The 17,467-nt window shown below is 35.9% G+C and overlaps 1 protein-coding gene across 2 annotated transcripts in view; it reads right to left on the bottom strand.

The window, feature by feature from the left end:
• CTNNA3 (catenin alpha 3) overlaps positions 1 to 17,467 on the bottom strand; it is a 1,800,030-nt gene that overhangs the window by 1,275,794 nt on the left and 506,769 nt on the right. For both annotated transcript variants that reach the window (XM_078077659.1, XM_078077660.1), the window contains one exon: positions 4,537 to 4,740. In XM_078077659.1, coding sequence (XP_077933785.1) covers positions 4,537 to 4,740 — 204 coding nt within the window. The remainder of the gene's footprint in view (positions 1 to 4,536; positions 4,741 to 17,467) is intronic.

The raw sequence follows: 17,467 nt of genomic DNA, 5'->3' as shown, positions 1-17,467 counted from the left end.
ATCTTTAAAAAAAAGAAGAAGAAGAAAGTAAAGTCATCTAGACTCAAACTGGTCATGTGGACTGAGCCTGAGAAAACATAAACTACATTAATTTCCCACTGCTGAACTTCTCTGTACTCAACAGGCTTAGAAAATTTGAAGCCTTGAAGTCACATTCACATAAAACATCCACAGATTATAATGAGTTTTAATCTTGCTTTAAGTTTTCACAGTTATCTTTATTATGCCTCGATAATCATCAAGCATTTACTCTATCAACAGCCCAATTACAAAAGCTCCTAACTAATCTGAAAAGCAAACCAGGCCCACCAAATGAGACAAAGCATTCCTTAAACTGGAAGTTGAAGTCTGAAGTACAACAGCTATCCTAAAATCTTTGAGCAAATTCTGAGAAAGGTTGAGTTCAGCTAATACCAGGAAAGTACATTCCCTTTCATTAAAGCTGATGAAAGGTATAAAGAAGCATCATTTGTGATATAAACCGGGAATAAAAATAAACCTGGGAATGTGTTCTGAAAACATTCCCCACAGTTTTTCCAGATTGGTTGCTGCTGTTTAATTCCAATATTCACTGTCTAGGTCAAGATACTAGTATTAGACCTAAAATACAGCACTTTAATATGAAAAAGAGCTATTACATTGTTTTTGAAGTGCTTTCTCATAATATTACAAATTCATATTTTTTTATTATTAATGGGTTGTACATACAATAGAATGTTAACATAATGTGCATATAAATGTATTTCTGATCATGTGGACCACCACTGCATAAATTTAGCTCCTCCTGCTCTGACCTCTACACCAACATTAGGGCAGATCACCAGACATTACCCACACACAATAATTATTTCATTCCCTTAAAAAAAAAGAAAAATGTCTTCCTCAACAAGTATTTAATATTATATCCTAAGAGAAAGGAATATATAAATATACTAAGATCACCCAAAGAACAGCTTTCTCACCTTTGTTCTTCTTCCTTTTCTGTTTCTGTTCTTATCATTAATCCTCCCTACATTTTTTCCATGGCAATCATTTAATATTAAAAATAAATACAAATTAATTGCTTTAGGCACATTGTCATTTTAATTTAAAAAATGAGAAGAAGCAAGCACTAAATTCAATTTACCTGTATCCAAATAATAACTACTGAGCCCCTGCTACCTGAAAGTCTCTGTTTTAAGGGCAAGGGAGATAATCCTCATTCTCTTAGAGCTTCTGTCCAGCAGAGATGGCAGAGGAGTAAACACAGGAATTCCAACAGGGATAAGAGCTAAAAATGGGGAAGCGCCATGACCAAGAGGTATTTCAGGGGTATTTACTCTCCTTTGCCAGAAGAGGAGAAGAGGAAACATGGGGGAAGGAGGAAGGAAGAAGAAAACAGCCTCTATCAAGTATGAAGAGTAGTGCAATCTAATCAACTAAATAACTGAAAAACATTTAAATTCCTAACTGAGTCTACCCTTAAAAAAAATATATGAGTTAAGATAATTATCTGGACATGATTTTAAAAAGCTACTTACCTCTGATCTTAATTATTTGCATATTATAAATGAAAAAATTTCTTTCCACTTCATTCTTCTAACACAGAACTTACCTTGTTTTAAAGCCAACATATCTAACAGAAGTATATTAGTAATATAAGTTTTGTGTACTTGACAAATGGACCTTGAAACTGAGTATCAAAGGAAATCCTTGTTAAGAAAAAGAGCAGTAAAACTTAGAAAAATACATATGTATTTTCGGTGCCTCACATAGCGTATTTTATACTTGCAGTGGATATTTAAACACCTCTATTCTCTGTATGACAAAATTACTTTTCAGTAATAATCATTATTTTCCAATTTGTTAACTTTAAAACAATAGACAAATCTTAAAGAGAAAACAAATTTCAAAGTTAGTACTCAAATTCAATAAAATATTTCATGAGGGAAAAAAAAAGATTTCACATATGAACTTCACATGCATAAAATCTGCATTTACTTAACATAAATATTACCCATGGAAATTCATACTGTTTCATTGTCATAATTTTTAAATTTAAATTCCACGTGACCACATAAAATAACAGAATTGAAGTGACTCTATTTCTAATTCTTTGTCTTTGTGTCATCATTATTTTGAATCTGTTATTTAAATGCATAAGGAATATAATGGCTATTAAAGTATAATCATAAAATGTGCAATTTGAATCATATGTACATATTATTAAACATCAATTATAACCACAGTAATTGTTTAGAACTTAGAAAAACAAAAGAATTTTGAGAAAAACATTTTATCACTTAACATTTAGAACTGCTAAACACGGTGACAGTAAAAAGCAGGCCAACTTTCAGTTGGTTTTATTATTGTTTATAAATATCTAGATATAATGCACCTGCTTAATGATTGCACCCAGGGCAGAATGCTCCCATCACTTCACCTTTGGTATGAGTAGTTTTTAACCCAAAGTTGAAGAGAGCCATAAAACCACTTATGTGATATGTATTTATGATGCACAGGACCAGCTTCAGGGGCATGTGATGGCACATAGGGTCCCATCCTCAGAAAGAAACCCCATGGTTTGCCTTTAATACTCTGCTATCACAGTCTTGAAATGTTTAACAATTTTATCTCTGAATTTGAGTATATTAGTGAAGTCTGATGGAGTAGAAGCATATGTCCTAGACTCACATTTAGTTCTGCCTTCCGGGTACAGGTCCTTAGCCACCTGCTCCCCCACCCGACAACTGCTGCCCCCTCCACTTCCGGTGATGGTCTTGGCACAAGGCAAAATGGGTCACAGTCATGGGGAAGGGCCACAGATACCTGTGAGGGTCTGCATGTTCCCACAAGTATCCCTATGTACTAGGGTACTGAATGTTAAACAGCAAATAAAAATCACCTTTCTCGGGTCAATCAAGACTGTGAAAAAGGAAAAAGAGTTATTTCCTCTGCTTTTGAACAAGAATACTTGCATTTTCATTTTGCATCAAGCTCCACAATTACATGGCCATCCCTGACTATGTATGTGGGTGACTGTGCATGTGTATCTGTTTGCTTTTGCATCTAAAGGAATAAAACAACTTTATCTATATCTGATAAAGTGAATTTATCTATAATTTTATAATTTATAGATAAAATAAACTTATATGTAATTGTATTTTTATCTATAAATATGAGAATACTAATTTTAATAGTTTACAGATCATGGGAGAAGGAAATACAATACAATATTATCTTTTGAGTTCCTTATAATTGATGAATTCCCTTAAAAAATCTTTAACTAAGAATATATTATATGCTCTCTGGGTTCATGCTTGCCTTATATAATTTTCTATTTCTTATGCTTTGTCATAATTTTCCATAAAAAATACTGGAAATTAAAAAAAGAATATATCGTATGCTAAAAATGGAACTATTCTAGCTTCAGAAGCAGGACATGATGTTATAACATGTTCTTCTTATTAACAAAATCTGCTTTACAACTTTGATTTCTTGACAGGCAAGAGATTTTTGGTCAGGAGCCAAAGTCATCAAATATTAAGAGTATGGAGATACATCATATGTGCAGAAGGAGCCTTAAAACTCATTAACTAATTTTAGCACATTTCAATTATTCACATAAATTACTTACACTGAACAATCTTAAATCTTTAACCTCACACCCAAAAAGTCATATGCTTTGTAACTAATAAATTTCAAAATGTATCTTCATAATTCTTTAATTATTCCATTTGTAAGGCAGATGAGCAAAATATTTTATAAATATATTATTATTATATATTAAATATATATATATAAATCCTTTATTTTGTTTAGTTCTATTATTTAAGAGGCTTTATGATCGATAAATGCTTGACAATGTCTTCAAGGCAATGTCTTCTTTCTTCATTTTAAAAACAGCAATAAGATTTGAATGTAAGAACTGGCATAGATACTCCATAGATGGATAGAAACATGTACATGTGAAATGAATATATCATATATGAAGACATATGAAATGAAACCAAAAGCATCTTGAAACAAATATTTTTGCATGTGTCTAAATTTAAACAGCATTTCTAATATTCCTAAGAGATAGTTAAAACTGCAAAAAAAATTATGACAGTATGTCACATGTGAAAAGGTTAGGAGCTAATGTTACAAACTACATGAGTTCCTTACACCTTCAAAAATAACCTGTGATCCCTTCAACATTGACTTTATCTAATACTGTCTAAATTTTTTTATTCACCAACGTAATCCCGAACAGTCTGCCCTTTTCTTCATCTTCCTTTTATCCTTTAAATTGATGTCCAACTCCAGTTTCTTTTCTCCAATCTTGACTCCCTTCTTCAACTAATATTTAGATACTGCCTCAAAAAAAAAAAATTATATACTGTTGGATCCCATCCCTAGAAATTCCTATATCAATGCTGTATTCTGTGAGTAGAACCTACTCAGAAAGCCAAATATGTAAAATCATGGACTCATTTGTAATTTATCACATTTGTACACAGAAAGAACATCAGCATATACCCAGTGCATGAGGTTGGCGGAAAACAAGTTACTTACATTGTTCATGTACTCTGAAAGCAGGTCCTGGAGAGCCTGGCGAATGGCATTGCATTCTGCAATAATCCGTTCCCGATGGAAATCTCTAGTGCATGAAGAGTCAGCCAATAGTGCAGCCCCACTGATAATGGCTTCAAGACGTTTCTCTAGTGATGGCCTAATTTCTTCCTCAGTCACTGTGAGTGGATCCAAGACAATTAAATTCTAAAGGAAGAATACATTTCAATAATTACAACTCCATTACATTCTGCTTTTAAGAAAAATAAATATTATTTCGTTTTCACATTTAGAAATCAGATGTGATAATAAAGAGAATTTCATTTCCATGCATTACTCTATGTAATAATTATTATTCAAATAAGAGATAAAAATTGTGCAATTATGAGCATCAAGTCTAGTGTCAAACAAACCAGTATCCAAATCTTGCCTTTCCTATTCACAGATAGTGTGAGCTCAATCAAGTGTCTTATACACTCACCTTCCTGATCTGTAAAATTGGAATATTAAAATGTTGCTTGTCTCATAAAACCATGTAAGAATTATGTGAATGCTTAATACAGTGCATGGCACATACCAACTATTATTTACAATAGTCACCTTAATATGATCTTCATTGTTTACATAATATTTTCACATATATCATCTCATTCTGACAACACTAAAAAAAGTTGGGCAGTAAAGATAATAACTACACATTTCAACTGGTGATGAGTCAAGCTGAGGCTCTCTTGCCCAAGGTCACTGGGCAAATAAACAGTGATTTCAGACGAGTATCCAGGTTGTATAACACCTAATTCAGCATTATTTTAATTATGCCTCACTGTAAATCATACACTCTAACCTCCAACACTAACATATCAAAGAGAATTCTGAACTTAATTATTTATTTAAAAAGTGAAAGTCTATCTTCCATTTGATCTATTATAACTTCTAGCTATTTCCCACTATTGGAACCTGACATGGTATTTTTAATGTTTCTAACATATATAAGTCTTCAGGCAATAGAAGTCAAGATAATCTGTAGCCTGATGAAAAGATGGAGGTTATGTGGCTCTAAGGGTTCTTTTATTAAAATATATCAAGAGAGGAAGCCTTTCCAAGATTTAAGCATAATGTGGTAATTGGAAAAAGAATTAGTATCAAATAAAAGCTCTCTGAAGAAACCTTAGCATAAAATGAAATCATATAATGATTTTCAAAATGTTTGTGCATATGTGAGCAAAACATACAAACACAAACACACAAACACACACAATGATCAGAGTGCCTAACCTTATATACATGTAAACACACATGCACAGAGGTGTACATATATTGTGTGTATGTGTGTATCTTACATTGATCATTGTCCTATTACATTATGATAAATCTTTGGGGATCAAAAGTAGCATAAAATTTTTAAAACTACAATTCTATGCCAAGCTAGGAAGAGAAAATCATTACAGAAAGAGAAAACATTTCAAAACAATTAGAGAAAAAGAAAAATTAGTACTGTGTAATGTTCACATATAATCTAAAATACAACTAGAAACAGATCTTTTATAAAATTGGCTAAATGTCTTAAAATTTTTCAGAAGAATTCTTCCTTTCATGATTCTATTTCCTTCCTATTTTTCTCCTCTGTTAATAAGTTTCTCCATTTTTCTCTTTCAGATGGACAAAAATGAAAAAAAAAAGGAAATTAATTTTACAAATATCAAATTTAACATTTTCTTTATCCAGTGCATAATCTTCTTGATTAGACAATAACTCTACCATAGGCTTGGCCATCCATCAAGGATTCATTTACATCTACTCTACCTCCTTATTTCATTTGCCATTTTACCATGGCCGGGGTGCCTGAGTGCGGTAGAACTCCCAGGTATTGGAGCAGGGAAGCCGGCTGCAGAGACAGAGCCGAGGCGCGGACGCTCAGCTCCAGTTTGCCATAAACCGTGATCCGCGGCACAGTCGGGCCACTGCTCTTCAACCAGGGGCCCAACAAGCGGCAGATCTGGGGAGACTCCCCTTCCTCCCCTGGACGGAGCAGCACGGGAGTGCACCGCAGGGATCTGCTGGGTTTGGAGACTCCATATGGGGTCATGAGCCAGAGATAGAAATGCTACCCGGTCACAGGCCGGGTGAGCACGGAGTGCGGCTGGAGACCAGGAAGATGGGAGTGATTGAATGTTTTTCTCTGGTGGTTCACTGAGGAGTGGGGCCCCGAGTTCTCGGCTCCTCAGGAGTGTAAATTGGGAGGCCGCCATTTTCACTCTGGTCCTCCAAAGCTGTATGGAAAGCTGGCACGGAACAAGAGATACGGAGAGCAAAACCGAGCAGATTACTTAGCCCAGACCCAGCAAGGGCGGGGCAATTCCACCTCCAGCAAAGACATCTGAGAACCACTGCGACAGGCCCCTCCCCCATAAGATCAGCAAGAATAGCCAGCCAAGACCAAGTTTACCGATCAATGAGAAGGGCAGAACTTCAGCACTAGGGGAATACTGCACATAGAATTCATACCTTTTTTATATATACAATGGAATATTATGCAGCCATCAAAAGGAATGAGATCTTGCCATTTGCAACGACGTGGATTGAACTGGAGGGTATTATGCTGAGCGAAATAAGTCAAACAGAGAAAGACATGTATCATATGACCTCACTGATATGAGGAATTCTTAATCTCAGGAAACAAACTGAGGGTTGCTGGAGTGGGAGGTGGGGTGGGAGGGATGGGGTGACTGGGTGATGGACACTGGGGAGGGTATGTGCTCTGGTAAGTGCTGTGAATTGTGCAAGACTGTTGAATCTCAGATCTGTACCTCTGAAACAAATAATGCAATATATGTTAAGAAAGAAAAAAAGAAGAAGAAGAATGTAGCAGGAGGGGAAGAAGGAAGGGGGGGAAATCGGAGGGGGAGAAGAACCATGAGAGACGATGGACTCTGAAAAACAAACTGAGGGTTCTAGAGGGGAGGGGGGTGGGAGGATGGGTTAGCCTGGTGATGGGTATTGAGGAGGGCACGTTCTGCATGAAGCACTGGGAGTTATGCACAAACAATGAATCATGGAACACTACATCTAACACTAATGATGTAATGTATGGGGATTAACATAACAATAAAAAAAATTTAAAAAAAAAGAATTCAGACCTTTTTTCCCATGATTCTTTAGTCTTTCAAGTTAATTTTTTTTTAACTTTCTTTTTCCTTTTTTTTTTGAATTTTTCTTTTTCCCTTTTTCAACCAACATCTTATCAATTCCTTTTTTAAAAAATCTTTTTTATTTTTCATTTTTAGAGTCATATTCTATCCCTTCATAGTAGTTAACCTTATTTTTAGTATATATATAAATAAGTTGTTCTCTCCTTAAAATTTTGGGATACAGTTTCTTCTAACAGACCAAAATATACCCTAAATCTCTAGTGTATGGCTTTGTTCTAGTCTCCTGCCAGATCACATTCTCTCCCCCTTTTTTTTTTAATCGTCTTTCTTTTTTCAACCAACTTCTTATCAATTCCTTTTATAAAATCTTTTATAATTTTCATCTTACAGTCATATTCCATCCCTTCATCGTACTTACCATTATTTTTGTACATATATAAGTTTTTTTTCTTTCAAATTTTGGGAGTCACTTTCTTCTAACAGACTGAAATAAGCCCAAAATCTAGTGTGTGGCACTGATCTATGCACCAGCCTTATCTTATTTGATCATATTCTGGTTTTTTGTTTGTTTGTTTGTTTTTATCTTTTTCTTTTTCTTTTTTCTTTCTTTCCCTTACTTTTCCCCCAGTTTCAGGACTCCTCTGATTTGTTTATTGTATATTTTTCTGGGGTCGTTGTTACCGTGTTACCATTTTGTTCTCTCATTCATCTGTTCTCCTCTGGACAAAATGACAAGACAGAAAAAATCACCTCAAAAAACAGAACAAGAGGCAGTACTGACTGCCAGAGACCTAATCAATACGGACACTAGTAAGATGTTGGAACTAGAGTTCAGAATGAGGATTTTAAAGATACTAGCTGGGCTTGCAAAAAGCATGGAAGTTATTAGAGAACCCCTTTCTGAAGAAATAAAAGAACTAAAATCTAACCAAGTCAAAATCAAAAAGGCTATTAATGAGGTGCAATCAAAAATGAGGGCACTAACTGCTAGGATAAATGAGGCAGAAGAGAGAATCAGTGAGATAGAAGACCAAATGATGGAAAACAAAGAAGCTGAGAAAAAGAGAGATAAACAACTACTGGATCATGAGGGCAGAATTTGAGAGATAAGTGATACCATAAAACAAAACAATATTAGAATAATTAGGATCCCAGAAGAAGAAGAAAGAAAGAAAGAAGAAGAAGAAAGGTATAATGGAGCAAATTATAGCACAGAACTTCCCTAATTTGGGGAAGGAAACAGGCATCAAAATCCAGGAAGCACAGGGCGCCTGGGTGGCTCAGTTGGTTAAGCGACTGCCTTCGGCTCAGGTCATGATCCTGGAGTCCTTGGATCGAGTCCCGCATCGGGCTCCCTGCTCGGCAGGGAGTCTGCTTCTCCCTCTGACCCTCCCCGCTCTCATGTGCTCTCTCTCATTCTCTCTCTCTCAAATAAATAAATAAAAAAAAAAAAAATCTTTAAAAAAAAAAAAAATCCAGGAAGCACAGAGAACCCCTCTCAAAATCAATAAAAACAGGTCAACACCCCGACATCTAATAGTAAAACTTACGGGTCTCAGAGACAAAGAGAAAATCCTGAAAGCAGCTCAGGAGAAGAGATATGTAACCTACAATGGTAGAAACATTAGAATGACAACAGACCTATCCACAGAGACCTGGCAGGCCAGAAAGGACTGGCAGGATATATTCAGAGCACTAAATGAGAAAAATATGCAGCCAAGAATACTATATCCAGCTAGGCTGTCATTGAAAATAGAAGGAAAGATAAAAGCTTCCAGGACAAACAAAAACTAAAGGAATTTGTAAACATGAAACCAGCCCTACAAGAAATATTGAAAGGGGTCCTCTAAGCAAAGAGAGAGCCTAAAAGTAACATAGACCAGAAAGGAACACAGACAATATACACTAACAGTCACCTTACAGGCAATATAATGGCATTAAACTCATATCTTTCAATAGTTACGCTGAATGTAAATGGGCTAAATGCCCCAATCAAAAGACACAGGGTATGAGATTGGATAAAAAAACAAGACCCATTGATATGCTGCCTGCAAGAGACTCATTTTAGACTCAAAGACACCCCCAGATTGAAAGTGAGGGGGTGGAAAACCATTTACCATGCTAATGGACACCAAAAGAAAGCTGGGTGGCAATCCTTATACCGGACAAATTAGATTTTAAACCAAAGACTGTAATAAGAGATGAGGAAGGACACTATATCCTACTTAAAGGATGTATCCAACGAGAAGATCTAACAATTGTAAATACCTATGCCTCTAACATGAGAGCAGCCAATTCTATAAGCCAATTAATAACAAAAGCAAAGAAACACATCGACAACAATACAATAATAGTGGGGGACTTTAACACCCCCCTCACTAAAATGGACAGATCATCTAAGCAAAAGATCAACAAGGAAATAAAGTGTTTAAATGACACACTGGACCAAATGGACTTCACAGATCTATTCAGAACATTCCATCCCAAAGCAACAGAATACACATTCTTCCCTAGTGCCCATGGAACATTCTCCAGAATAGATCACATCCTAGTTCACAAATCAGGTCTCAAGCGGTACCAAAAGATTGGGATCATTCCCTGCCTATTTTCAGACCACAATGCTTTGAAACTAGAACTCAATCACAAGAGGAAGGTCGGAAAGAACTCAAATACATGGAGGCTAAAGAGCATCCTATTAAAGAATGAATGGGTCAACCAGGAAATTAAAGAAGAATTGAAAAAATTCATGGAAACCAATGAAAATGAAAACACAACTGTTCAAAATCTTTGGGATGCAGCAAAGGCAGTGCTAAGAGGAAAGTATATAGCAATACAAGCCTTTCTCAAGAAACAAGAAAGGTCTCAAATACACAACCTAACCCTACACCTAAAAGAGCTGGAGAAAGAACAGCAAAAAAAGCCTAAACCCAGCAGGAGAAGAGAAATAATAAAGATCAGAGCAGAAATCAATGAAATAGAAACAAAAAGAACAGTAGAACAGATCAACGAAACTAGGAGCTGGTTCTTTGAAAGAATTAACAAGATTGATAAACCCCTGGCCAGACTTATCAAAAAGAAAAGAGAAATGACCCAAATAAATAAAATCATGAATGAAAGAGGAGAGATCGCAACCAACACCAAGAAATACAAACAATTATAAGAACATATTATGAGCAACTCTATGTCAAAAATTAGATAATCTGGAAGAAATAGATGCATTCCTAGAGAGGCAAAGAATCTGTACTAAAAAATTATAAAATGCTCATGAAAGAAATTGAGGAAGACACGAAGAAATGTTAAAATGTTCCATGCTCCTGGATTGGAAGAACAAATATTGTGAAGATGTCAATGCTACCTAGAGCAATCTACACATTCAATACATTCCCTATCAAAATACCATCCACTTTTTTCAAAGAAATGGAACAAATAATCCTAAAATTTGTATGGAACCAGAAAAGGCCCCAAATAGCCAGAGGAAGGTTGAAAAAGGAAAGCAAAGCTGGCGGCATCACAATTCCGGACTTCAAGCTCTATTACAATGCTGTAATCATCAAGACAGTATGGTACTGGCACAAAAACAGATACATAGATCAATTAAACAGAATAGAGAGCCCAGAAATGGACCCTCAACTCTATGGTCAACTAATCTTCAACAAAGCAGGAAAAAATGTCCAATGGAAAAAAGACAGTCTCTTCAACAAATGGTGTTGGGACAATTGGACAGCCACATGCAGATGAATGAAACTGGACCACTTCCTTACACCACACACAAAAATAGACTCCAAATGGATGAAAGACCTAAATGTGAGACAGGAGTCCATGAAAATCCTAAAGGAGAACACAGGCAGCAACCTCTTCGACCTCAGCCACAGCAACTTCTTCCTAGAAACATCGCCAAAGGCAAGGGAAGCAAGGGCAAAAATGAACTATTGGGACTTCATCAAGATGAAAAGCTTTTGCACAGCAAAAGAAACAGTCAACAAAACCAAAAGACAATGGACAGAATGGGAGAAGATATTTGCAAATGACATATCAGATAAAAGGCTAGTATCCAAAATCTATAAAGAACTTCTTAAACTCAACACCCAAAGAACAAATGATCCAATCAAGAAATGGGCAGAAGACATGAACAGACATTTTTCCAAAGAAGACATCCAAACGGCCAACAGACACATAAAAAAGTGCTCAACATCGCTTGGCATCAGGGAAATCCAAATCAAAACCTCAATAAGATACCACCTCACACCAGTCAGAATGGCTAAAATTAACAAGTCAGTGAACGACAGATGTTGGCGGGGATGCGGAGAAAGGGGAACCCTCCTACACTGTTGGTGGGAATGCAAGCTGGTGCAACCACTCTGGAAAACAGTATGGAGGTTCCTCAAAAAGTTGAAAATAGAGCTACCCTAGGACCCAGCAATTGCACTACTGGGTATTTACCCCAAAGATACAAATGTAGGGATCCGAAATGATACATGCACCCCAATGTTTATAGCAGCAATGTCTACAATAGCCAAACTGTGGAAAGAGCCAAGATGTCCATCGACAGATGAATGGATAAAGAAGATGTGGTGTATATATATACAATGGAATATTATGCAGCCATCAAAAGGAATGAGATCTTGCCATTTGCAACGACGTGGATGGAACTGGAGGGTGTTATGCTGAGCGAAATAAGTCAATCAGAGAAAGACATGTATCATATGACCTCACTGATATGAAGAATTCTTAATCTCAGGAAACAAACTGAGGGTTGCTGGAGTGGTGGGGGTGGGAGGGATCGGGTGGCTGGGTGATAGACATTGGGGAGGGTATGTGCTATGGTGAGTGCTGTGAATTGTGTAAGACTGTTGAATCACAGACCTGTACCTCTGAAACAAATAATACATTATATATTAAAAAAAAAAAAAAGAAGGAGATAGCAGGAAGGGAAAAATGAAGGGGGGAAATCGGAGGGGGAGAAGAATCATGAGAGACTATGGACTCTGAGAAACAAACTGAGGGTTCCAGAGGGGAAGGGGGTGGGGGGATGGGTTAGCCTGGTGATGGGTATTAAAGAGGGCATGTACTACTGCATGGAACACTGGGTGTTATACAAACAATGAATCATGGAACACTACATCAAAAACTAATGATGTAATATATGGTGATTAACATAACATAATAAAATAAATAAATAAATAAATAAATTCAGAATACTCTAACACTGTAATGATGATGGATAAATCACTTGTAACTGTAGTATAACAGTTAAAAAATATTAAAAATAACTAAAGCTACAAAAATTTGCTAATGAACACAACATAAAAAGATGTAAATTGTAACAGGAATAACAAAAAATGTGGGGAAGGATAAAAGTACACAGTTTGGGGGGAGACTGGGTGGCTCAGTCAGTTAAGCATTCGAATCTTGACTTCAGCTCAGGTCATGATCTCAAGATTGTGGGATGGAGCCCGCATCAAGCTCTGCACTCTGCAGACTTAGGGAATCTGCTTGAGATTCCCTCACCCTCTCTCTCTGCCCCTCCCCCCCCGTTCACTCTCTCTCTAATAAATAAAAAAATAAATCTTTTTTTTAAAAGTATATGGCTTTTGTATGCAATCAAAGTTAAGTTGTTATCAGTTTAAAATAAACTGTTATTATTATAAAATGTCTTATTTAAGTCTCATGGTAACCATAAAAAATAATCCTGCAGTGGCTGAGTGGCTCAGTCAGTTAGGTGTCTGACTTTTGATTTCAGCTCAGGTCATGATCTCAGGGTCATGGGATCGAGGCCTGTATCAGACTCCAGGCTCAGCAGAGAGTCTGCTTGAGGATTCTCTCCCTTTCCCCTGCCCCTCACCCTGCTCATGCCCTCTCTCTCTTTCTCTCTCTCTGAAATAAATAAATAAATCTTTAAAAAAAAAAAACATAATCCTGTTGTGGATACACAAAAGATAAAGATAAAGGAATCAAAGCATCCTACAAAAAAAACAAATCAAATTACAAAGGAAGGTAAGAAGAAAGGAAGAAAGAAACAAAGGAACTGCAAAATAGAAAAAAAAATTGGCAATAGTAAGTCCTTACCTATCAATAATTACTTTAAATATAAGTGAATTAAATTTTCCAATCAAAAGACCCATAGTGGCTAAATAGATATTAAAAAAAAAAACCCTACATGCTGCCTAAAAGAGACTTATGTTAGCTTTAAAAAGACATTCCATGAAAAGGGTAATCAAAAGAGAGCAGAGATGGCTATATTTATATCAGATAAAATAGTTTTTACATCAAAAACTCTCATGATACAAAGAAGAGTATTATATAATGAAAGGGGTCAAGTAATCAAGAGGATATAACAATTGGGCGCCTGGGTGGCTCAGTCGTTAAGCGTCTGCCTTCGGCTCAGGTCATGATCCCAGGGTCCTGGGATCGAGTCCCACATCGGGCTCCCTGCTCGGCAAGAAGCCTGCTTCTCCCTCTCCCGCTCCCCCTGCTTGTGTTCCTGCTCTCGCTATCTCTCTCTCTGTCAAATAAATAAATAAAATCTTAAAAAAAAAAAAAAAAAGAGGATATAACAATTATAAATATATATGCACCCAACATCAGAGCACTTAAATATATAATGCAATTATTAACAGATCTGAAGGAAGAAATAGACAACAATAAAATAACAGCACAGGAGTTCAATATCCCACTTTTAGCAATGGACAGATCAACCAGACAGAAAATCAATAAGAAAATATTGGACTTAAACTACATGGTAGGTCAGATGAACCTAATAGACATACAAAACATGGCAGCCAATAGCATCAGAACATACATTCAAGTGCACATAGAACATTCTCTAGGATAGATCATATGTTAATCTATAAAACTAGTCTTAACAAATTCAACACTTAAATTTAAATTTATCTTTTCAACCCACATGGTATGTGATATGAAACTAGAAATTAATAATAGGAGGAAATTTGAAAATTCACAAATATATTGAAATAACAGATTCTTGCACAACCATTGGGTCAAGAAAATTAAAAAGAAATCAAAAAATACCTTAAAACCAATGAAAATGGAAACATAACATACCAAAACTTATGAGATGCAGCAAAAGCAGTTTTAAGAGGAAAGTTAATAGTGATAAATGCCTACATTAATTAAAAAAAAGAAGAAGATCTCAAACAACTTGACTTTATATCTCAAGGAACTAGAAGAATAAACCAAGCCCAAAGTTAGCACAGGGAAGAAAAAATAAAGATGAGAGAAAAAAGAGAAAGAAAAGAAAAAAGAAAAGAAAGAAAAGAAAAAAGAGAAGAAAAGAAGAGAAGGGATGGGAAGGGAAGGGAAGGGAAGGGAAGGGTAGGGAAGGGAAAGGGAAGGGAAAGGAAAAGGAAAAGGAAAAGGAAAAGGAAAAGGAAAAGGAAAGGAAGAAAATCAACAAAACAAAGATTGGTTTCATAAAAAGATAAACCAAATTGACAAACTTTTAGCTGGATTAACTTTTTAAAAGTCCCAAATAATTATTTTAAAAACTGGAAACATTACAATTGATACCACAGAAATTACAAAGGATCATAAGAGATTACTATAAACAATTATATGGGGGTGCCTGGGTGGCTCAGTAGTTAAGCATCTGCCTTCGGCTCAGGTCATGAGCCTAGGGTCCTGGGATCAAGCCCCGCAGCGGGCTCCCTGTTTGGTGGGAAGCCTGCTTCTCCCTCTCCCATTCCCCCTGCTTGTGTTCCCTCTCTTACTGTGTCTCTCTCTGTCAAATAAACAAATAAAAACTTTAAAAAAAAAAATATATGGCAGCAGACTGGATAACCTAGAAGAAATGAGTAAATTACTAGAAACATACAGGCTACCAAGAATAAATCATGAAGAAATAGAAATAGAAAATCTGAACAGATCAAGACTAATCAATAATTAAAAATCACCCAACAAAGAAAACACAAGACCAAATGTTCTTCTAGTGAATTCTACCAAACATTTAAAGAAAAAAATAATACCAATGCTCCTCAAACTTTTCCAAAAATTTGAAGAGGAGGGAACACTCCCAAACTCATTTTGAAGCCAGCATAACACTGATATCAAAGAAAAGTACAGGCCTATATCCCTGATGAATAGAGATGCAGAAATCCTCAACAAAATCCTATCAAACTGAATCAAGAGCATATTTAAAAGATCATACACCATGACCAAGTGGGATTTATCCTGGATGCAAGGATGGTACAACATATCAAATCAATAAGTGTGATATACCACATTATCAAAAGAAAGATTAAAAATCATATGATCATCTAAATAGACACAGAAAAAGCATTTGACACAATTCAATAGTCTTTATGATAAAAACTGTCAACCAATAGGTATAGAAGGATTGTACATCATCACCATAAAGACCATATATGACCAGCCCACCGTTATCAGATTAAATAATAAAAAGCTGAAAGCTTTTCCTCTAAGACAGGAAACAAGACAAGCATGACCACTCTTTCCACTTTTATTCAGCATAGTACTGGAAGTCTTAGGTACAGTAATTGGACAAGAAGAAAAAAGAGGCATCCAAATTGGAAGAAGTAAAATTGTTTCTGTTTGAAGATGACATGACCCTATATATAAAAGAACTCTAGGGGCACCTGGGTGGCTCAGTCAGTTAAGCAGCTGCCTTCCGCTCGGGCTCCATGTTCGTTAAGGAGCCTACTTCTCCCTCTCCCTCAGCTGTTCCTCTACTTGTGTTCCCTCTCTCTCTGTCAAACAAATAAAATCATTAAAAAAAAAAAAAAACTCTAAAGATACCACCAAGAACTGTTAAAACTAAAAGCATATTTACTAAAGTTACAGGATAAAAATCAACATACAGAAATCACTTGCATTTCTACACACTAAAAATGAACTATTAAAAAAAATTATAGAAAACAATCTCATTTGAAAAAGAACCCAGAAGAACAAAATACTTGGGCGCCTGGGTGGCTCAGCTGGTTTGGCATCTGCCTTCGGCTCAGGTCATGATCCCAGAGTCCTGGGATCAAGTCCCACATCAGGCTCCCAGCTCAGCAGGGAGCCTGCTTCTCCCTCTGACCCTCTCCCCTCACATGCTGTTTCTCACTCTCTCTCTCTTAAATAAATAAATAAATAAAATCTTGGAAAAAAAAACAAAATACTTAAGAATAATTTAGCAAAGGAGATGACAGATCTGTATACTGACATTATAAAGCATTAATAAAGAAATTGAAGAATAAAATAATAAATAAGCAAGTATGAAAGGATATCTTATGTTCACAGACTGAAGATTAATATTGCTAAAATGTCCAGATACAACCCATGTAATCTACCAAGTCAATGCAATCCCTATCAAAATTCCAACGGCATTTTTCACAGAAATTGAAAAAAACAATTCCACAATTCATATAGAACCACAAAAGACCCCCAATAGTCAAAAGTTTTGAGCAAGAAGGACAAAATTGGAAGCATCACTCTTCCTAATTTCAAACTGTATAACAAAGCTTTAGTAATCAAAACAGTATTATACTGGCATAAAAGTAGCCACATAGATATGGAACAGAAATAGAGAGCCCAGAAATAAACCCATACATATACATTCAACTAATCTTCAAGAAGGATGCCAAGAACACACAATGTGGAAAATATTGTCTCTTCAATAAATGGTGCTGGGACAACTGGATAATTGCATGCAAAAGGATGAAACTGAACCCTTATATTACACCATAAACAAAAATCAACTTAAGAGGAATTAAAAACTTAAATGTAAAACTTGAAAGTGTAAAACTCCTAAAAGCAAATATAGGGGG

This window comes from Halichoerus grypus, chromosome 7, assembly GCF_964656455.1.
Source record: "Halichoerus grypus chromosome 7, mHalGry1.hap1.1, whole genome shotgun sequence".
Lineage (NCBI taxonomy): Eukaryota > Metazoa > Chordata > Mammalia > Carnivora > Phocidae > Halichoerus > Halichoerus grypus.
This window is presented reverse-complemented; position numbering and strand designations above follow the sequence as displayed.